Here is a 23,370-nt window from a genome sequence, read left to right as displayed (position 1 = left end):
CGAGTGTCATAAAACCTCTCCTGACTGGCACTCCTACCCGGTCGGTCAGCCAGCCAGCCCATCCTGGGAGACAGTCAGATTATAGCCACCTGGTGGAATGTTGTGTGGAGGGACAGTCTGTGAAATCACTACAGTAACAAGCCGCCATCCTGGAGCACAGCTGATAAGATAAGAGCACACTGAAGAGCGCAGTCCATCCCTACCACAACTACACTCATTCAGATTGCACACATGAACTCCTGTGTTGTATTGTAACTGGTTGCATTCTTCCCCCAGCACAATTTATGCACCCGAAATACACCCTGGAAGTAAGGCATCAGATGTTCAAAGCATCAGTTCTTCAAACCCAAGTCAAATCATTTGTTGTCACTATATAGGATGCATCTAAGGAAAATCACACAGTTATCAGAAAGCATGGTTTTATTCACTATGATAACAGCAGTCTTATCAGAATCCAACACAGCAGTTCAGTATTGCCAGCCAATGCTGTGATGAGACAGACGATAAGGCTGTGCCAGTCAATGGCTCTCGTGGCACAATGACGTCAAAGAGATACAACAGTTCAAGGGTGTTTGGTTATGACCTGATCACCTGCTTATTAGCCTGTAAATGGATTATAATATTCATCAATGATATTGTCTGTCTGCTATTTAATTCCCTTTTGGTCCCTGCATTGCATACAAAGGCTAACTTCTCTGTCTTCGCTCTCACTCTCAGAAGGAAAATGTCCATGAACTGAAAGAACTCAACATCAATTGAACAACTATATGTATGTTGTATGGTCTGGTGTAGCAGTGTAACCTGAGACGTTTTGGGTTTCTTGATAGTGCCATCTAGTGGTATACTAAAAGTAGAAAAATTCTGAACTTCAGTGAGCCCATTAATTTTGTCTTGTAATTTATAGAAAGGTTCAAAGAGGCTTTCCATAACTCTAAACAAGTAAGAGAGTGTCTGAGAGCTAAGAATGGTCCCATCATCAAATATAATAATATAATAATATACTAATATTCACTATCAGGCTAAGGTTTGGACCCACCTGATTGAATGAACTATGTTTTTCATGATCTTAAAGCCATTCCGACAAAGGCTTACGCTTAAATGCTTGACATTTTTTTCTTAAACAAATGCAAATAGTCAAGTTGAGGTATGAATTTCTTTCCAAAGCATTTGCCTTTCCTTCAAGCCAAAGAGCAGCTATTTTAAAGAATCTATAATATAAGATCATATAAATATAAGAATTGGTCACTGCATAATTCCATTTGTGTTATTTCATAGTTTTGATGTCTCTGCTATTATTGTAAAATGTGTAAAATAGTAAAAATGTGATGTGCCTAAACTGACTGGTAGTGTAGTCCTAAATAATCTTTCTTGGTCCTTGAGACACCAGGCAGCTAGTGAACACACACCATATTATCTTGTATGGCAATGAAAACGTCTGACAAGTAAACATCTTCCTCTATAGTCATTTATTTTTTGAACAATAACAAAACTAGTACATGGTATATTCAATTCAAATAGTTAATTCATTTGAATCCTAACAATACAGTATATGTTCTCACTGGCAAGCAATTTATGTGCCACGTAGTACAACTTGAAACCATGTCCAACTATAACACATCTGTCTATGGTCTCCATAATATGAGAATTTCCCAGTTGCATGGGGTCGCTCATGATGTTCAGGCAGAAGGAACCGGCTCTGTAACTGCATTGGCAGGGCACACCGGCTCACCCTTCACTACATACCACACCTCATTGTGCCTGTCGTGTATCTTCATTGGACTGTAACACACACACACACACACACACACACACACACACACACACACACACACACACACACACACACACACACACTTGTGTGTCAATATATATTAAATTCTGTAAATTATTGCAGCATATCATCAGTAACTATTTAAAATTATTTTGGGACGCCGTTTGTCTGACCTGTCGTATCCCACAGTGTAGTGGTAGCCTTGATTGTACTGAGCTCCAGCTGTCTCAAGCTGCCATTTTAGGATTTGAGCATGGCTATGTTCCACGAAGGACATAATCCATCCTCCATAGCTCCTTACATACACCTTCATATCTGGCATGTCATGGATGTGCACCTGCAAGTGGGCAATGTGTCATCATCTGGCGGGCCTTGAGGGAGGCTAAATTCATCAAATGATCCTGGTAAAGATGGCAAAATGCCGGGTAAAGTGGTCCAGTCTCTGCCACCTCTCCTCTCTGAGAAGCTTACCTTGTCATCAGTAGGTGTGGGGGGATTCTGCTGATGTTCAGCGGGGAGCACGAAGCTCAATGTGTAGACGCTGGGATTCCAGAAGCTTTTGCTCTTCTCTATTTTGATAAGCACAGGAGCCGTCATCTCAATATTTTCACCTGTAGGGGAAAATACAAATCAACATAAGAAAACACCCAAGGTTGTTCTGACCTACAATACCCAATACATACGTACGCACGCACGCACCGTTCTTATTTGCACCGGTGATGTATTCATACAGCCTTTTGAAGGCTGGATATATTGCCGACTCCATGAAGTAGGACTTCTGCTCTGATGACACCCATTTCAGTGAGCCGTAGTGACGCACCTGTGTGACAGGAACAAACAGCTTGCCGTGATGGGCTTCCACACAGTGAACATTCCTTACTGTTACTCTGAGTCACACTCACCTACACTCACCTCAACATCCCACACTGTTACTCTGAGTCACACTCACCTACACTCACCTCAATATTCCACACCGTTACTCTGAGTCACACTCACCTACACTCACCTCAATATTCCACACCGTTACTCTGAGTCACACTCACCTACACTCACCTCAACATTCCACACTGTTACTCTGAGTCACACTCACCTACACTCACCTCAACATTCTACACCGTTACTCTGAGTCACACTCACCTACACTCACCTCAACATTCTACACTGTTACTCTGAGTCACACTCACCTACACTCACCTCAACATTCCTTACTGTTACTCTGAGTCACACTCACCTACACTCACCTCAACATTCCACACTGTTACTCTGAGTCACACTCACCTACACTCACCTCAACATTCCACACCGTTACTCTGAGTCACACTCACCTACACTCACCTCAACATTCCACACCGTTACTCTGAGTCACACTCACCTACACTCACCTCAACATTCCACACTGTTACTCTGAGTCACACTCACCTACACTCACCTCAACATTCCACACTGTTACTCTGAGTCACACTCACCTACACTCACCTCAACATCCCACACCGTTACTCTGAGTCACACTCACCTACACTCACCTCAACATTCCACACTGTTACTCTGAGTCACACTCACCTACACTCACCTCAACATTCCACACTGTTACTCTGAGTCACACTCACCTACACTCACCTCAACATTCCACACTGTTACTCTGAGTCACACTCACCTACACTCACCTCAACATTCCACACCGTTACTCTGAGTCACACTCACTCACCTACACTCACCTCAACATTCCACACTGTTACTCTGAGTCACACTCACCTACACTCACCTCAACATTCCACACTGTTACTCTGAGTCACACTCACCTACACTCACCTCAACATTCCACACCGTTACTCTGAGTCACACTCACCTACACTCACCTCAACATTCCACACCGTTACTCTGAGTCACACTCACCTACACTCACCTCAACATTCCACACCGTTACTCTGAGTCACACTCACCTCAAAGTCCTCATTTCCACAAACCGGATCATACAGCAGGCATTGCTTTGTTTCAGTGCAGAATGATGACTCACTGGAGTCTCTGTGAAATTAGATTGGGAAAATGGATTCAATATGCTTAGTATCAGCAGTGTTGGGCCGTAAAGTAAAGTAATGCATTACTGTAATTTTATTACTTTCTGAGTAACTAGAAATATAAGGGATTACAATTTCCAAAAAGTAATAAATATAAAGTATGCTGTTTGGCTGATTGTTGACTCCTCCTGTAAGGTTAATTATGGTTTCAATAAAGTGGATTCAGTTCTAAAAGGAGCAGGCTAAAGAGGTTGTACATCATTTTTTCTGAGGGGGGAAAGCGCAAGTAACTAGTATCGTAACTAATTTGAGACCAAGTAACCAGTAAAGCAATTGTATTACTTTTTTAAGGAGTAATCAGTAATCAATAACTAATTACATTCCCTGAGTAACTGGCCAATACTGAGTATCAGTAACCAGTAAGTTCCAGTGAATCTACCTGCCTTAAATGATTTGATGGAGCTAATCGCCAAGCTTACAAGGGCATTGTACTCTCTCTCATTGTACTCTCTCTCATTGTACTCTCTCTCATTGTACTCTCTCTCATTGTACTCTCTCTCTCTCTCTCTCTCTCTCACACACACACACACACACACACACACACACACACACACACACACACACACACACACACACACACACACACAAACACACACACACACACACACACACACACACACACACACACACACACACACACACATATACAGGGAAAAGGAGAGGCTACACAAAATCACTTCACTTCAAAAGACAACTAATGGGGAAGGGAGTCACCTCAAGAGGTCACTACTCACATAGCTCCGTTAAGTTCAACTGGCATACTAATTAATAACTGACAACCAAATGAAAACGAGATAGGCTAAACAAAGTTAAAAAATTAAGTGCAGATCAGAAAAAAATTGTATGGAGCGTCATGATCAGTGCGCTGCGGTGTATATAATTGTTAACAACATGTCAACTGCCAGAATGAATGGAGCTAGTGAGCAGTGAGTGAGTCTACTGTGAACAGTTGGCGAGATGCAGCTATAACTCACAAAGAGACCTCTTGAGGTGAATCCCTTCCCCATTAGCTGTCTTTTGAAGTGAAGTGATTTTGTGTAGCCCATTGTAGCCTCTGGGTTTGTGTGTGTGTGTGTGTGTGTGTGTGTGTGTGTGTGTGTGTGTGTGTGTGTGTGTGTGTGTGTGTGTGTGTGTGTGTCATGTGTGTGTGTGTGTGTGTGTGTGTGTGTGTGTGTGTGTGTGTGTGTGTGTGTGTGTGTCATGTGTGTGTGTGTGTGTGTGTGTGTGTGTGTGTGTGTGTGTGTGTGTGTGTGTGTCATGTGTGTGTGTGTGTGTGTGTGTGTGTGTGTGTGTGTGTGTGTGTGTGTGTGTGTGTGTGTGTGTGTGTGTGTGTCATTAATAGAGTCTCTGGGGTGTGGGTGGGGGGTGGTGCTCCATTTCTTTCTGTTTTTCTTTTCCTTTGTATTGTATTAGTTGTTTGTTCATTTGCGTTTTGGTTTCTTATGGATTCTCTAGTTGAAATTAGCGGTCGAATTGAGTTGTTTTGTTTTGTTTTTATTTTAGGGGTTTGTAATCACTTGTCTTCTGTTCTATCCTTTTGAACTGTCGAAGAATTTGGTTGTAAAAAATAAATAAAGCAATGCACGTTTGAACTGAGTTCATTATTGATAAACTGATATAGGGGTATAAGATACTGATATTTAATAATCAATTGCACCAGGCAGCCACTAGGGCTGCTAAACACATCCACATGGATACACTTCATAGGCTAGTAGACATTTCTTATTAGCAATTTTATCAATGCAGCTCTTGTGACTATCCCTCCCCCCAATCTTTCCCACGGCCATCTTTAACATGCAATGACAAAACAATGATTTAGTTACTCTGTAATTTTGGTCAAATGCAGCAGTGTGATGCAAACAGGCAGTCCTGATTGAAATCAAGTTCCGTACCCAATTCTGGCATCAGCTGTCAGCACCAGCAGAAAGCCAACAAGGCCTGAAATGTAAATCCTGACACACACACACACACACACACACACACACACACACACACACACACACACACACACACACACACACACACACACACACACACACACACACACACACACAGAGTTTAGGCTTAACAGCATAGCACTAGCGGTTGGAGGTTATATTCAATGTTTTTCAACCAAGAGAATCTGGAAAGTGGAATAGTATAAATAGTATAATAATAGTACTTACATAGTAACAAAGAGTGTTGGGTTCCACGCATTCACAAATGGGACTTCATAGCCCGGTGCAGAGACTATTTATCCCAGCTGGAGTTAGGAAAGGAGCACTGGCCACTCCCCAACTCTTTACCACAAAGCAGGTCAACTAACCAATACAAAGCAACAGGAGCTGAAACTGGGCAGAATTAGGAATAACAGTTTTGCACGTTTGACTGCATGTGTCACACATGACACGTATGTCAAATGTCACACATGTTCAACATTTCTCACTCAATCAGGATTGGCCTTGCCCTGGCTGCCCTGGCTGCTCCTTGATGGCATACTTCAGGGATGCTGGATCACCTGTCCTGGAGCTGGCAACATACAGCAAGCCAGACTCCCACTTCTTTCAGTGTCTGCGCCTGGGACTTGATTTATTATGACATCACTGATGACATCATCAGTGGGACCCAAGGTGCTTTTATGACATCACTGATGAAATCACAACCTCTTATGACATCACTGATGATATCACAATGCCTCTGACATCACTGCGTGTGTGTGTGTGTGTGTGTGTGTGTGTGTGTGTGTGTGTGTGTGTGTGTGTGTGTGTGTGTGTGTGTGTGTGTGTGTGTGTGTGTGTGTGTGTGTGTGTGTGTGTGTGTGTGTGTGTATGTGCGGGACGGGTGTGTGTGTGTGTGTGTGTCTGTGTGTGTGTGTGTGTGTGTGTGTGTGTGTGTCTGTGTGTGAATGAATTTATGACATCACTGATGATGTCATCAGTGGGACAGACAGACAGACAGACAGACAGACAGACAGACAGACAGACAGACAGACAGAGCCCTAGCTCCCTTTTAAAATAATAAATAATATATAGATAGATGTTAAGAAGATCAAGAATAGAAGGAGATTAGTTTGGGAGTTAATTTATTTTAGCCCCTCAGTGTGTACGGGGTAGGCTATGCTTTATCAGTCTGTCACAGCATCTCCCTGCAACACACTCTGAATGAAAGGACAGCTCTCCACCTCCTCCACATCTCATAACTTTAACTCAGTGACTTCAATCCAATGGGAATGGGTCCTAAACGATCTCCTTGCTATGGACTGAGGTCTTGAGTGCTCAAACCTGAGCTGATTGTTTTCTGGTGCTTGTGCCGTTCAAACAGTCTGTTGGCTAAATCTATAAGCTTTCTCAGCTTGGGCTTTTAATATGATTAAAGGAAGGTCAGTGAATGCGTATGCATCAGATGAGGGGTGGAGCCGAGAAACACAGGTGTTGAACCATATCTAATCTGGCAGTCTGCAATGCAGGCTCTCCATTCATGCTTAAAATTGATCTTAACATCACAGCAAGAACGCATAGGATTATGATAACTGATAGGGGACATTTAAAACACATTAGCCTTTATTTGGACAATCACTAGTTAATGTATTCATATACATTTTTCATGTAAGTTACACATAGTTGTTGTACATACATAGACAGACAGACAGACAGACAGACAGACAGACAGACAGACAGACAGACAGACAGACAGACAGACAGACAGATGCCATATCAGATAACCTGTAGCTTCCATTTGCAGCTCCTCTCTATCTCACATGGTGCCCTGTCACTGTGCCCTTACAGGGCCAGAAGAACAGATAGGTTGTCTGCAAAGTAACCTTCAAATGTACGTCAAGACAGATGTAATCTGATGTGTGTCCTATAAGTATCTTTGACTTTCTGTTCATAAGCCTGTGTATCCATTCGTGAAGATACAAGAGTGCATCTCTTGGCCAAGATATATGTTAATACATCATTTAAGGCGACTTCTGACTCCTGGCTCCATCTTTTGATCTCAATGGTTTTCTTCAAGTGGTTCACTGTTTACCTTTTGGCTGTTAAATTCCATTCTACAACAGTAACATTATTTACTTTAGGTAATTGCATCCAGCCCTCAGTGATAACTCCTTCACAACCCCGTTTGACCTCCCAATTTAAAACCTATTACTATTAGACTCTACTACAGTGAGGAAGTGGGAAGTGGCGAGAGACGGAAAAGACTGGAGTAGAGAGAGAGAGAGAGAGAGAGAGAAAGAGAAAGAGAAGAGAGAGAGAGAGAGAGAGAGAGAGAGAGAGAGAAAGAGAAAGAGAGAGAGAGAGAGAGAGAGAGAGAGAGAGAGAGAGAGAGAGAGAGAGAGAGAGAGAAGGGGGGTGGGTGGGTGGGTTGGGGTGTGCAGGCAGGCTGGATTCCAAACCAGGAAATCACTGTTATTATCATAATGCATCTTAGACCACTGAACCACTGGGACTCGCGATTCAATAGAATATAAATAACCATCCAGATCCATACAACAGCAGATCCAAATTACCAATTGTGCTTATTTTTCAATGTTTACACATCCTCAATTGCATAATACCTGTAATGTTAGAGCGTCCATACATGGGCATGTCTTTTCTCTCTCATGATGAAGATGAGGAGAACGCCCAGTTCCCATGCAATATTAGTTACCACTACATTGTACTGTGTGTGAGTTTGTCCACACTGGCTTTTCGCATATCCACAGACAGAAACAAAGGCACCGCCCCCAAAGAAATGCTGCTGTTAGTTAACATTAATGTCACTGGAGAATTCTTGCTTTGTATGCCAGTGTTTAGCACAGGCCACATGATACCTGCTTTAACCTGCAAAAGAATGTTCCTGTTCCAGTCGCAGTGACCCTCCAGGGAGACACATTCAGCCAGGAGACAAGGTCACTCCCAATCACTCTCACAGCTACAATAGACAAGAGAGCCGTGGAGGGACAACTCACTAAAAGCTTTTGTTCCCTGCAAACATGCCTGTTTGGTCTTGAACATATCATTTCTCCGGAAATTACATTTAAAGGGATAGTTCTGATTTTTGGAACCATATAGCCATTTTGGTTAGTTTACTTAGCAATGATGATGTTGATTGGCAGTACCAATCAACATCATTGTTAAGCTAAACATCATTGGTAGCTTCCTTTCTCAGCACAATCCACCCCTTAGCTCAGTGGTTCCCAACCTTGGGGTCGTGACCCCAGGTGGGGTCGCCTGGAATTCAAAAACGGTCGCCTGATTTATTTATTTATTTATTACACCACACACAATTTAAAACTACCGAAGAGGATTAGGGTCACTTGTGATTAGATGTTAGAATTCTGAAAAAAGAGGGAAAAAGTCAGAATTCGGAGGGAAAAAGTCATAATTCTGAGTTTACTGTCAGAATTTTGAGAATAAAAAGTCAGAATTCTGAGATTAAAGCCAAAATTTTACAACACGATTTTTCGGATCCGTGGACAACTATAGAGAACTACAACTCCCATGCACTGAGTAGGCCTATGTGACTTGATCCATTTAGGTAATCCCTACAGTTGCATGTCGCATTCACGGTCGTGTTGTGTTTGTGACTTAGCCCATAGACATAAAGAGAGGGTGAGCCTCAACGAATGATCCAGTAGCATCAGGTTTTCAATCCACTGGTGGTTTGCAGGCTATATAGTAATCCACAATATCTGCTGCTGTGGGGGATGCACTGCTGCTCTACAGCAGTGGTTCTCAATCGTTTTTTTTATTTTTCATGTCAAGGACCCCTAAACTGACACAAATTAGACCACGGATCCCCATTTGAGAAGATTTTGTCCCAGGGTCCCCCATCTGTTTAGCTTTTGTGACAACCCTCCCACTCTCCTGGCCCTGTCTTGCAGGAGCCTGGTCATTAGGCTGATTGGGTCTGATTGGGACTAGTAGATTGGGACTGGTGCACTCATTGATCTTCAGACCATTCAGTCTCTCTCCCTCCTCACCTATGCACATTTTGTTCTGTTTGTTTTTTTGATGTAGTTTGTGTAACTTGTTTTAGTTATTTTAAGTTAAAACAATTATTTATTAACTAAAACTAAGGGAAACTAACTAAACACAAACTTTAAACAAGCAAAGAGAACAAAAGGTACGTTGGCAAGGATAGAGAGACTGAATGGTCTGAATGTCTTCTTAAGCCCAATGAGTACACAGGGCCCAGGTGCAACCCTAACACCAGGCTCCTGCAAGGCCAGGAGAGTGGGAGGGTCGTCACACTTTTAGATGTTTTATTACAGAAAGTGTATGAAACCCATGACCAAAATAGTCATACATTCTGTTATATAATATGGTTGGAATTCTAGTGAAAATAAATAGCTTTTTTTTGCTGGGGACCCCCTGGAACCCCCTCAAGGACCACTCGGGGTCCCCGGACCCCACTTTGAGAACCACTGCTCTACAGGTTGGTAGACTACAGTCACCTATGTGTTGCCTATGGGACAACCAGTACAGTAGCCAGACAGTACCTGTACTAAAATCTTTCTAAATCATGTAGTAGTAGGCTATAGTAGGGATTTATAGTGTGTGGCACTTTATAGTGAGTTTATCGTGATCTCAAAGTACCTTTTAATAGGCATAGAATATTCCTATTGAGACTTGAGGATCTATTAACTATCATTCTAAAATTTTACTCCAGTTCTCTTTGTCAGTCATATGGATGCTATTTTAGGTAGCTACAAATGATGAAATGAGGGACAGGGTATACAAACGTATTATGCATTGTAATATAGTTTCTTGAAAGTCATATCATGCAACAATGTTATATTATTTTATGCAGAAGTGTTAAAGTAACCTAGCTTTATTCTTCTAAGAGGCAATTCCCCCCCATAAAGAGGCTACTAATTAGGCTACTAGTTATTAATCATTATTGACTAATTATTACTAGTATGTAAGCACATTTTTTATTTTATTTAGCCTTTATTTAACCAGGTTTGTCCCATTGAGATCAAAGATCTCTTTTACAACTCACAACACATTGCAGTACACTCACAATAACAGAATTGACCATAAACCACACTGAAGCATCCTATTTTCTGCTTCTCATTACAATTCAACAACATTCATTTCATCATTTGATCAGCTTTAAAAATTTCAGTTGGAAATTTCAGTCTCATTATTATCATAATTTTATTATTAGGCTACGATGTGAAACTTGAGAATGACATTTCTTCTTGGCTACATCGACACTATTATACAAACCTGAAGCAGGGTTCAAGTGTAAATGATGGACCTGTACCAATAGTAGCTTTGATTCAAGCCTCCTGCAATCAGCAGCATTCCCAAGACACACACAGTGGATTAGAGCCAATATTAATCTAACCTATGTAATCTTTGAACAAAGACCTTTCTCACTCTCTGGCATTGGCCTCAGTGGTGCCTCCTAGGGGCAGGATAGGCAATAATTTGACATCCAGTAAATGCCTCATACAGCATTATAGTTAATCTAAATGTTTGTTTGAGTGAGCACCAATTTAATGTCATAACTTTCATTTACCAAACTGGGAACACACCATCGGTAAAAACAAACAAACAGGCAAACAAACAAACAAACAAACAAACAAACAAAAACAAACAAACAAAAAACTATCCCTCATGTCTGTTTTGATACATTATTAATTTACTGGATGGTAGGAGAGGACCAGAATACTTTCTCTTCCTGCTTTTTTTCTACTGACATAAGCCTCAATAGTCCATAATAATAAACTACATGGTAACTACAGGGACATGGGCTGTATTCTAGATTGTGTTACCCTGTACTTACCTTGTACTTACCCTATAAGTACAGATGTGGTACCCTCCTGTAAGATTTTGTACCCTGTACTTACCATGTAAGTACTGATGTTGTACCCTGTAAGTACAGATTGTGTTACCCTGTACTTACCCCATAAGTATAGATTTTGTACCCTTTTGCTACCCTGTAAGTACAGATTTTGTTACCCTGTACTTACCCCATAAGTATAGATTTTGTACCCTTTTGCGACACTGTACTTATACCCTGTAAGTTGCGGGCTGTATTCTAAAGCGTTACTGATCATTCTCATTTCATTATACAGCAAACCCTGAAAGTGATCGGAGCCGAGGAGCCTCCTCCTCCATGACCGCACTGAAGCATGCAGATCCGACCGGTCGCCTGCCTCTCTGGACACTTTCTACAAGATGATCTTGAAACATGAGAGTGTGTTCAATGCTACTCTTTGGGTGCTGCGCTTGCTGCAGAGGAGGGTGGGAGAAACTTAAATATTTGATTTGACAGGTTATGCAGACTGCGGTCCTTCAGTCCACTTGGGTTTGGAAAGAGGAGAAGGCACAACAACAGTGAGTGACTCTGGTGGCTAGAAGATAGATGCGGCTGGTTGAGAGAGACTGACCATTGAAGTTTACACTGAACATGCTTTTATTCATTGGCATCAAACATGAGATTTAAAAAACTTAGAAGGACCATGGGATGCTATCAGTGACATACGCTAACATGCTATCAGTGACATACGCTAACTAAAGCTATAAAAATCAATGCACATTATTTATGCACTGTTTCTTGAATGTGCGTGTGTTCATTTTTCTATCACTCCACAGAAAGATGATTTGTAGCATGTTTTCTATATTTTTATGTTTTGCTGCAACCCAAAGTGCCCTTCTGGGACATACGAATAAACTTGAACTTGAACTTGAACTTAAACTATTGAGTGCCTGAGAATGAAGGAGCAGCAGTCAGAAAACAAAATGAAACTAATAATTTGTCCACAGATCTGTCCGCTGTTTACTGCCTTCTGTAAAGTAAAACATGCTGCATTGAACAAAACACTTATCAGTATCTTCATATAGAACAAGGTTTGCAGTAAACACTGCATCTTCTGATGAGAGAAATGTGAAATATTATAGCATTTTGTCTTACCTATAAGCAGTATATGAATTATAGAATATATGAATTATGTTCTTCATTTAGGAAAGCAATATATAAAAAAAAACAATCAGAAAAAAGTTAATTATTCTTTAATAATTCAAGAAAATAACATTTGGTGTAATCAAAGTACAATAATGATGGTAGTAGTAGCAGTAGTAGTAGTGCTGCTGCATTTGATTCACCCTTTTGACTAAATAAACAGGTGTGTACATCATTTGACACATTACTGTGTGGGCTTTATCTTCATTGCAATGGCTTTCAGTGAATATTCGTATCCTTTCCAAGACACCCAGTTGATGCCAATCCCATATTTTGAGCTGCCCCATAGGTACATAGCATTGGGGTTGACACTATGGCATTCTCCATACCACCATGCTCCCAGGTAGCTTTTAGCACAGTGTACAGTAGCATGAGTGTCCTGGTCTTTGTCAAATGTAGAGAACTTTTTACCGTTATCTTCGCTCATTGAATTGCCTGAAAAGAAAATGAAAGAATGAGCCTATATTTCCTGGCACTTTATTTACATAATTGTCAGGAATGTTGTAATGGTACTAAGATGCTGCTGCTTTTTGTGATAGCCTACACAGTATTGAACCTACCATTGCACTTTTTGTAAACTATTCATAAGTTCATTAGCTAAATGCCTCAAATCTAAACATAATGAATGGGTTGCAATTTGCAGTGACATTTTGACTGATAATTATTACGTCAACAAATGGAGAATAAATATGCTCTCCAACCCTTGAAACTCATCGGCTCCTCCATCTTTGAAGCCACTTAAAGCAAGCGTGTAGCCGTCCTGCTCAGGACCGACAGAGAAGGAGGAGTATTCAACGTAGGCCTTGGCCCCCTCAAAGTCCTCCATCTCCACCCTCAGCACATAGCTCTTCCTTTGAGTGAGGAGGTGGATATTCTCCAGACCTTAGACAGAACATGAAATATGAAATACACAAACTAAAGACTAACTAATGGTAATTTCAAGTTTATTACATGAATCACATGTTTAAATCTTCTGCCTTGCTGTCTGTGAGGCAAAAACTCGAATTACTTGTCCCCTACTTATAACATTCTTCACACCAGTGGTAACAAATGTGCAGTAGGATCCATGAAAAACCAACAAGACTAAAATCATCAGAGCGAATCTGCAACTACTCCAAAATGCATCTGAATGACTTACCCAACCAGTATTCTCCAGATGCTTGACCAAAACCAGTCCTGTACTGGTCCCATCCACGGTAAAAGTTAATGTTGCCATCCTTTCTTCTCTGAATGATCTTTGGATGGAATGGGTTATTATTTGCATATTGTAGATGAGGATATGTTGGTTCCCCTCACCTAATCTGACAAAATCAGATCTCTCAACAGATTGTTCTTCCAAGCAGCTATAGCTTTAAATAAATAGTTAACCAAAAAATACAAAATTATGGTGTTTTATGGGTCTTCCTGCAGGGGGAAATGTAGGCGCCACCAAGCAGATTCAGCATCAGTGGTAGTGAGTTGAATTAAAGTTGCTGGTCAATTAAAAAAATTACAATATTTATAATAACTAATAGCCATATCTACCGTCCATTTACCAACATCAGGTTCATCCACACAGCCCATGTCACAGTAGACCTGGACCGGGGAAACCGGTCCTGCTGGATAGATGCTGTACACTCCACTTTGACCAAAGCCTCTGTGGTACAGATCATGACAGTCAACTGGTAGAAAGACCGGGGAGCTGACCGCCACTGGGGTCAGCAGGAGTAAGACAAGAAAATCCTGTAATCAAAATATAAAACGTACTGTGTGAGCTTCTGAAATAATTATTATATATATTATATATATATATATATATATATATATATATATATATATATATATATATATATATACACTCATGATGTGTATGTGTGTGTGTGTGTGTGTGTGTGTGTGTGTTTTATTTTTCCTTTAATTACAAAAATTATTTAGCACCAGTCACAGCAAACTCACCATCATTGCCCTCATTAAGCAGGAGTTTGAAAAACAAGATGTCCCGTCCAGAGATCTCTCAACCCTTCCTCATTCAGTGATTATGTGTGACTGGAATGAATATTGTATTTTAACCTCAGTATCTTTTGGAGCTCATATTTCCTACCATAAAGCCATATATCAGTACCCATATGACTGTTTTATTGGATAGGCCTAAAGGACAGGAAATCATTGGCAACCACTTATCAGTGGCCTGATGAAACATGGGTCAACACTTTGTTTTTGTAACGGCTTGCTTCACATTATGTGAGATTTGGAAGTAGTAATATGAGTAGATATGTTTATTGTAACAATGCCAATTGGCAGTTTTTTGAAGGATACCATTTAAAGTTATTATTATTTGATAACACTGACACCTAGTCAAAGAAATCTCATGGTGCAAAATAATCACATCCACAGCAAATTGAAGAGCATTAGCTTATAAAACATCTATTTTATTTTTGTACTGTGCTTATTGCTGAAAAGGGTAACATTTTAAACTAGATGAATTCACATTTTTGAACTGTTGAGAAATCAACTTCAGGTATGACCGAACTTCCATGAATTGGATTTTCTTTTCTTTTTCTTAATCAGAACAAAATCAAGTAGAAAAAATAACCCATAAAACACCAGGACACAAAAATGTAGTTCCCTACAGTTTTTATTATAAGTAACTTATTTTACAACTTTTGACTGTAGAAAGAAAAATTGTGGAAGGGTTTTATGTACAATGATTTTAAACTACTTTTAAACAAGTATAGAAATTAATAATAATGATAGAAAATATCTATGACTGTTCTAATAATACAAGACCAATAAAATATCAGTCACATCCTCAGCTTCAAATAATGCTAAAAGGAAGTACATTTTATTTTTGTCCTTTTTAGTACATAACAATCATTTTAGAAACATTCTCAAACAAATAATTCTACCCAAGACAAACATATTTACAGGCAGAAATTGGGAATTTGAAATGTACAAAAACACTTAGTAGTGCCGGTGCGACCTGGGAGAGAAATGAAAAGACCAGATGGTAAATTGAAGAAAAAACAAAACAAAAACAAATGCGGTTTCCTTGTAAATGACCTCTGAACTGCAAGCTGAACAACAAACTGACAAGTTTCCCAGGTCTGACAGAACAGTAACTGATTCTATACCGAGCAGGTTGAACCAATGTTGCGTCTATGACACAACTCAGGGCAGGAGGATGTTAAGTCACCACAAGGGCAGTAGCTAGGAGTGGCGGCCTGTTTTTCTTTCTGTCCATGATGCCACACAATATACAGCAAGGTACAAATGAAAATGTTATTTTCTCAAAATTCTACTATTATCAAATGATTTTCTAGTGAAATGTCCACAGTATGTTAAGGAGAGGATGAGCCACTATCCTACAGTCTCAGATCACATGGAGGGGGCGGGGGCTGGTCAGACAACACAGGAGGGTCAGCTGGATCACTGGGAGTGTCATCCCAGAGTATTGTAAAAAAGTGAAAGGGTGCAGCACTACATAGTAGTGTTCTCTCCTTCAATGTCTTCTAACAAGTCATCTGAAGATGCCAACTCCATGGCTCCGAGGCTGGAAGCTACCATAGATGCAGGGGGAACTGCCCACTGCATGCCGTATAACGCCTCCCTGAGGAGTGACAGGGCATTACAGTCACAGCCCAGCAGCCACACCCTCACTCTGACCACCACCGCACCACAGACGAGAACCTACGACACCTTAACTACCGTAGATCCTCCGGGGAACGTTTCCCCCTTTAGTCCACTCGTGGACATGGCCGGGGCTCAAACAATGAAACCGCTATCAGTCTGTCTTCTGGTCACGCTCGATAATCTGATGGTGGATGCTGCTGATTCGGGAGCTGAGAGGGTTGTTGTTAGCCAACGGTACAGTATAGCGCCAGGCTACCCAAGGCAGGCAACATGCAGGAATGTTTCGCAGGAGGGGAGTGATATGAAATAGCAGCCGATAAACATAGCTTAGCACATTGAGGTGATGTTAACAAAAACAACGTATCCATGGTTTCAACAAATATACAGAGTATAAAACAAATGGAACAAACAATATAATTAAAACGACTAAAACGGGGCAGTGAGAGGCTGATTTTATAGACAAGACAATGCTCTGTTCTAAATAATCCCTTAAAGTGAATGAGAACAAGCTCCAAGACTGAAGTTATCTGGCATTAGAACTGGAGGTAGACTCCTGTAGAGACAGGAGCACTACAATTGGGAGGGGGCTATAATCAATCAGTCACTGCTATTTTAACAGATCACTTTCTCAGCTTAATTTTCTGAATGACCACTGGGCAAACTATTGTGGATAAAATGCCCCCACATACTGTAAATACTCATAGTTGTTAGATTATGTATCTGACTATTGGCCTCTGAGGCTTGCCCCTTGAAGTGCTTCAGAGACACCCATCTACATTCTTATTCATAATACTTCTATGGAATGTAAGTTCAATCAAATCGGAATATATCCCCAACTGAGAATATACAGTATATTATATATATATATTTGCCAGAGCCAATTTTTCATTTTTACCAACTTGTTGTTGGCCTAAATAAATATCAGTCAAGAGAGGTGAGACTTCCTCTTTCTGTCTGTTAACCCAGCTGAAGTGCCAATAGTGATGTAAACTGAGAATAATAAGAATCTAATTACTTTGTACCATCACGTGCCACACTGGCGAAATAGAAATGTGGGCGGTCCATGTAAAAATGTGAGGCAGGGGGCGCATCGTGTGACAGGCCAGGACAGAAAGAGGGAGAAAACACCTGAAAAGGCAGTTCGGAGATACATAAAAATAAAAAACAATAAATAAAAATAAAGGAATTCCCTTCAACATTTAACTTTTTCCTCTTTTCTACTTTTTAAATGTTTGTTAGTTTTCAGGAGAGCATCCCTAAGTCTTTGAAATGAAAGACTTGGTTTTCTTCATATACTTTTTTTAATAATAAAAAACAAGTCCATCTGTGACAGAATAAGTCTTACTTCATTAAATTGTCTGCTCTTTTTGCAGACAACACACGTTTCCCTTTACTCTTTTTCTGCAAATCACTAGCAGACAGTCCTCTTGATAACAGTCAATCCAAATCCAATGAAAATCTTGGAAACAGGCTGACACATAAAAGCACAGACAGGCCCAGGAGCCAGTCCACATATTCTTTCACCCCGGGTCCCGTTTTGAGCAGAGGCCTTGGGCTCTTCATGCAAACACCTGCATCTTGCCGTTGGCCTCTGGGACATGGGGGATTTGGGTCTGGGCGGGTCCAGCGACTGCTGGACTGGGCGTGGAGTCTGACCAATCAGACACGCAGTGAGGAGAGGGGCTGGACCAGGGCTCGGGCGACTCCGGAGAGGGGGTCAGGTAAGGGTGCTCACTGGGCAGGTGGAGGTAATGCTTGGGGGTGGCATCTAGTGCAGAGGAGTAGCTGTGCTGAGAGGGAGGGGTAGGGTAATCCTCCAGGCCCGCGGTGCTGCCGCTAGCCTGGGAGGGTGGAGCCTGAGCGGGCTGGGCTGCTGGCGTGGCGGCCTGTGGTGGCTGAGCGACAGGCTGGGGCTGAGGAGGCTGCTGAGGCACTTGCTGCTGCTGCTGCTGGAAGAATGCCGGTGGGGGCTGTGAGGTCTGGGGTGTAGGTGGGGTGGAGGTGCCCATGCGGGCCAGGCTCTGCTGGCTGCTCATGGAGTGGTTGATGAGCTGCTGCTGCTGCTCGGCGATGGAAGGCAGCTTGACTGGGCTGATGGTGGGTGTGGAGGTGACGGGTGTGGGCTGCAGCATGGCGTTACGGTACATCTGCTGCTGGTGCATCAGCTGCTGCATGGCGGGGCTCTGGGGGTGCATGCCTCCCTGGCTACTCTGCACCAGGTTCACCACCTGCTGACTGCACTGAGAGGAGGCCATGCGGCTGTGCCAGTCAAAGGGCACGCTGACAGGACTGACCATGCCCATGTTGAGCCCCATCTGGCCTGAACTGAGCACATAGCCGTGGTTGACCGCTGCAGCCATGGCGACGCGTCCCTGCAAGGACATTCCTCCATCTCCCAGGTCATTGAGCTGGGCTAGAGACACAGCAAAGGGGCCCCCTCCCTCCAGCATGCTGCTATGTACCATGGGAGTATTTGGGACAGACATGGAGGAGTGGTAGAGCCCTGGTGAGGGCATGGCCACAGGGGAAGTGGGGTTGGTGATATAGCCAGCATTGCTAGCTCCACCACGGGGGGAGTCCAGTGAATCGACTGGGGACAGGGTGACTGAGCTCTCCAGTAGGGCACTCTGCATGTCCAAGGTCAGCTTCTTATTGCGGGCCTTGACTGACTCCTTTAGACTGGCAGCATGTTGGCTTCCCAGGCTAGAACCCTTGACCCCAGGCCGACGGTTCTTCTTGCCCTGGGGAGTGTTCTTCAGACTGGGCAGGAAGGCGCTGGGCGGGCACATGAGAGGAGACAGGGTGTGTCCCCCGGCGAGGTGGTGTCCAGCTCCTCCGTGGCCCTGGGGACTCCTTACTGTGTTGTATTCATCTAGGAGCTGGACTATGTCATGGTGCATACGCTCCTGAGCAATGTCCCTTGGCAACCTGTCCATGTGGTCGGTGATCTCTCTGTTTGCAAAGTGAGCCAGCAACACCTTCACAGCCTCACAGCTGCCCTCACGGGCGGCAAGGAAGAGAGGCGTCTCCTCCTGTGAAGAAAAACAATGCAAAAAAACAAAGAGAGATGGCGTTAGATAAAAAGCATCACCGAAGAGCATTCCAAAAGGTGTGGTTGAAATAGAGAGGGTAAGCCGGTAGCATACCTTGAGGTCCTGCATATCTTTATTTGCACCGTTCTTCAGCAAGGCAATAGTGGCGTCCACATTGTTAACGGCAGCGGCCCAGTGCAAGGCAGATTTCCCTAAAAGAGTCAAGCACGGAGGTTACACACCAGCGCTATCACAAGTGAGTATAAACACAGAACAGCAGCAGCTGCCCCAGAGACCCATTGAGTGAGAAGCGACACACACTTACCTAATTCATCAACAGCGTTGACGTCAGCATGGCAAGTGATGAGCTCCTCCACCATGCCCTCCACTGCCAGCCGTGCAGCCAGGATCAGCGCGGTGGAGCCGTCGTACATGCGAGAGTCCAGATCGGTAGCCCGGGTTCGGATCAGAATCTAGGACGTGGGGAACAGATTGTAAGTTAATGTTAAAGGTGATGAGGTCTGCATGTGACAGAAATATCGTAAACATCTCTATGCCCGTTGTGGCCGACATATGTTGTATGTATATGACATACGTCGTGCGTGCGTGTATACCTGGAAGACACCCTGTGCATCTGCAGCCACCGCGGCGTGTAGTGGACTACGTCCTGTGTTGTCCTGAGCATTGGCGTCTGCCCCGGCGTCCAGCAGCCTCTTGGCAGCGTCCGCGCGGGCGTAGCGAGCGGCCAAGTGGAGCGCTGTCTCTCCGGTGCGGTCGGTCTGGGCAGCCAGGGAGGCGCCCTGGTAGATGAGGTCAGAGATGATGTTGGCTGAACACTCCTCCGACTCCTCCTCCTCAGCGATCTCAGGCTCCAAGCCGCCTCCACAGAACGATGCCAGCATCAGGGGAGTAAAACCATCTGGCAGGAGGTCGTAACGGGTGCGGATCAGTTAAATGTGCCAATGCACAGCAGCCAAACACTCAACATAATAGTGAGAAAGAATAAAAATGTGTGGATGTGCAAATTACAATTTCTATCTGAAGGTTTGTCAGGTTATTTTGCCACCAACCTGGGCCTCGGACATTGACGTCCATGCAATCGCTCTCATATTCTCCTTGAGGTGGGGTGAGGGCCATGGTGGGAGGCACACGGATGTCTGCAGCTGCCAGGTGATGCTGTGTCCACTGCCTGCTGTCCACTGCATCTTCACTGTCTGACAACATACTGGGCTCTTCCATCTGTGCCCACATAATGACAAGATTCACATTTTAACTCATTTAAAATGCAGGCTCACATGCTGTTGTAAATAAAACAGCTCAGCTGACACTTGACAAATTGGGTAGCCAAACCTCTTTGAAATATAATGTAAATACAAACTCATTTGGACACGTTTAAATGTAAAGTAGGTGTGTAACTGACCTTGATTCTTTTTGCCTCTGGACAGTCCATGTCCATCCACTGATCACTGTGGTCTCCTAGGAGAGATTCCTCCACAGTTTTTGGCATGTGTCTGTTTACAGAAATATAAGTTAGACAATGCCAACACAAGGTGTCAAAACGTCAACTTAATGAAATATTTGCATTCAATGCTTTATTTGCATCTGAAACAGTATTCCCAAATGAATTCACTCCCAACAATATCATTAGTGTGTGCATTTTCACAAAAATAACTCACTTCATGCCCAGAGCATCCTGGCCCACGGGTTCCCTGCGGTTCTTGTTACTGCTTGGTTCCTTCTTGAGGAAGAAGCCCTCAGGGAACCACAGGGTGCTGTGTTCCCTCTTTCTACGGGCAATCAACATGCCCGCCACCAGGATGACAAAGAGGAACAGAGAAGCTACGCCCACCAACATCAGCTTGATCCACATAGGCACATTGTTTTCAGGAAACTTCTCACCTGTGGAGAGAAGAAAAACAAAAATAATTACATACCTGCCTCTATGAAGGTTGGTATAGTTGTAACTAGTAAAATGTATTCAATACATTGTATTCTTCTTCTGAAGGTAACCCAACTCACCACGGGCTTCTTTGATGTGGTAAGGGAAGCTGTGGAGCATCTCCTGAGCTGCCAGGCCTCCTAGGTAGAGCGCAGCACTGTCAGCTGTATCAAAACAATCTTTAGAGCCCTTAGCACACAGACGGTTGTCTATTTCCAGGTACACTATGGACCTACAGGAACAGGAACAGCAGAGACAGGCCAATGTTTAGTGTCAAATACAAACTACAGGTAAGACCTGGATTTTTACATCCTTGGTATGTCTGACTGACCCGATGACCTCCTGTTGAGGCTGGAGCTCTCGTTTGAGGCGTGCCTCTCGGCGGGTGTAGGGGCGGATCATGGCCTCGCCATTCTGGTCCAGGCGGAAGCGCAGTGTGGTCCGCAGGATGGCACTTAACTTCTGCAGGAAAGCCGTGCTGGTGCGGAGAAGCTCCTCTGGAGGAAGCAGGACCACTAAGACTAAGACACCATCTGCAAGGACTTCCGGAACCTTCGCTGCGCAGTCCAAACCGTCCCAGCCACACTCCTCTGTGTTACAGCCCTGGTCACAGCGGCCATCAGCATAGTGGTCGATACAGTAGACCTCATAGATTGGACTGGAGAAGACACACGTAGAGTGATCAGCACAAGGTTTCTCAGATATACAGGCAACCAGGATACAGACCGACAGAAACCCTTTAAGCTGTGCAAGAAACAACATGAAAGAAACACTTTCGCAACACAAGGCTAGATTACTCACTTGCAGACTTTCTCCTTGCTCCGGCAGTCAAAGTTGTCATAGAGGCAGTCCGCGTTGTTGCAGGACTCATCGCACTGGCTGTTGTTGAAGACGCGCCAGCAGCGGGGGTCCGCGCAATGAGCCCAGGGGTTCACGGACAGAGAGCAGTCGCCGCCGTCGTGGCGGCAGACGGGCGTGTTGCATTCCTTGTCACACACGCTGTCATTGGCTTTGTCATGGCACTCTGCCAGAGGGCAGGAAGGTGGGGTCGGCGACGCTCTGCTGCTCTGCTCACACCGTTTCCCCTTCCAACTCCCCAGACACTGGCAATGGAAGAATGGGTAGCTGGTCTCTTCGGTGCACAGGCCTCCGTTGCGGCAGGGCTTGGAGGAGCAACCTTCATTGCTGCGGTACTGACACTGGGGCCCGGCGTAGCCCGGCTGGCAGCTGCAGCGGGCTCCGCGTGTGGTCAGTGCACAGTTGCCTCCGTTGTAGCAGCCCAGCTCCCGGCATGACATGCTCCTTTCACAGTTAGGCCCAGCATAGCCCTGAAGATACACATCGTCCATACTCGGTATTGGGAACACTTAACACGCAAACAACGCTGAAACACACAAACTAAAATATAATAATTTGGCATCTAAACCCTGAATGTCAACGTGCACTTACAAGCTGACAGGTGCAGGTGTATCCCAGTGCCGAGCTGCTGGACACAGAACAGGCCCCTCCATACTGACAGGGCTGAGACTCGCACACACTGAAGCGGCTCTGGCACCTCCGACCTAACGACAAAGGCGAGGAGAGAGCATTATTCACTTACCCTACGCTGCCACTTCCCCTTGGGGTAGAATCGAAGCAACGTCACCAGAGAGAGCGAAAAAAACAACAACACAAACACACAGAGTGCACATCCAGAGGTCAGGAGAGCCTCTGGTCTGTAGTCTTACCAGTGAAGCCAGGCTTGCAGACACACTGGTAGTCGTTGGGCAACTGGATGCAGTCAAGACTGTTGGAGGGACTGCAGGGGCTGGAGAGACACTCGTTGATGTCTCCCTCGCACCTCTCTCCGGTGAAGCCAGGGGGACAGTTGCAGCGGTAGCCACCCACTCTGTCCACACAGGTACCGTTGTTCAGGCACTTAGGAGGAGCGCCGCGCAGCCTCAGTGGTGGAGCACAGTCGTCTTCATTGATTTCACACAGTACACCTTTGGGGAAGAAGATGAATTA

At 43.8% G+C, this 23,370-nt stretch overlaps 3 protein-coding genes across 3 annotated transcripts in view; all 3 read right to left on the bottom strand.

The window, feature by feature from the left end:
• Positions 1 to 128: 128 nt before the first annotated feature.
• soul5 (heme-binding protein soul5) lies at positions 129 to 4,606 on the bottom strand (the record flags this gene model as incomplete). The annotated part of the gene is made up of 5 exons (XM_083649959.1): positions 129 to 149; positions 2,243 to 2,382; positions 2,471 to 2,591; positions 3,712 to 3,793; positions 4,581 to 4,606. 5 exons carry the CDS (start codon positions 4,604 to 4,606, stop codon positions 129 to 131), a joined length of 390 nt encoding a protein of 129 aa, XP_083506085.1.
• Positions 4,607 to 12,967: 8,361 nt separating this feature from the next.
• LOC310788400 (microfibril-associated glycoprotein 4-like) lies at positions 12,968 to 14,724 on the bottom strand (the record flags this gene model as incomplete). Its single annotated transcript, XM_083649958.1, has 5 exons — positions 12,968 to 13,218; positions 13,498 to 13,665; positions 13,922 to 14,018; positions 14,308 to 14,505; positions 14,719 to 14,724. The coding sequence occupies 5 exons, from the start codon at positions 14,722 to 14,724 to the stop codon at positions 12,968 to 12,970; spliced, it is 720 nt and encodes a 239-aa protein (XP_083506084.1).
• A 661-nt stretch (positions 14,725 to 15,385) lies between these two features.
• The window catches only part of notch3 (notch receptor 3), a 42,682-nt gene continuing 34,697 nt past the window's right edge, over positions 15,386 to 23,370 (bottom strand). The window contains exons 22-33 of the mRNA XM_083649719.1: positions 23,091 to 23,348; positions 22,813 to 22,925; positions 22,165 to 22,691; positions 21,695 to 22,021; positions 21,444 to 21,595; positions 21,101 to 21,323; positions 20,845 to 20,935; positions 20,495 to 20,663; positions 20,039 to 20,343; positions 19,750 to 19,897; positions 19,539 to 19,636; positions 15,386 to 19,424 (exon numbers count right to left, since the gene is read on the bottom strand). Of these exons, the coding sequence (XP_083505845.1) occupies positions 17,952 to 19,424; positions 19,539 to 19,636; positions 19,750 to 19,897; positions 20,039 to 20,343; positions 20,495 to 20,663; positions 20,845 to 20,935; positions 21,101 to 21,323; positions 21,444 to 21,595; positions 21,695 to 22,021; positions 22,165 to 22,691; positions 22,813 to 22,925; positions 23,091 to 23,348 (3,884 nt within the window). The 3' untranslated portion in view covers positions 15,386 to 17,951. The remainder of the gene's footprint in view (positions 19,425 to 19,538; positions 19,637 to 19,749; positions 19,898 to 20,038; positions 20,344 to 20,494; positions 20,664 to 20,844; positions 20,936 to 21,100; positions 21,324 to 21,443; positions 21,596 to 21,694; positions 22,022 to 22,164; positions 22,692 to 22,812; positions 22,926 to 23,090; positions 23,349 to 23,370) is intronic.

The sequence above is a fragment of the Poromitra crassiceps genome, assembly GCF_964638095.1.
Source record: "Poromitra crassiceps genome assembly, chromosome: 13".
NCBI lineage: Eukaryota > Metazoa > Chordata > Actinopteri > Beryciformes > Melamphaidae > Poromitra > Poromitra crassiceps.
Note: the sequence above shows the minus strand (reverse complement) of the source record. Positions and strands in the feature narration are given on the sequence as shown.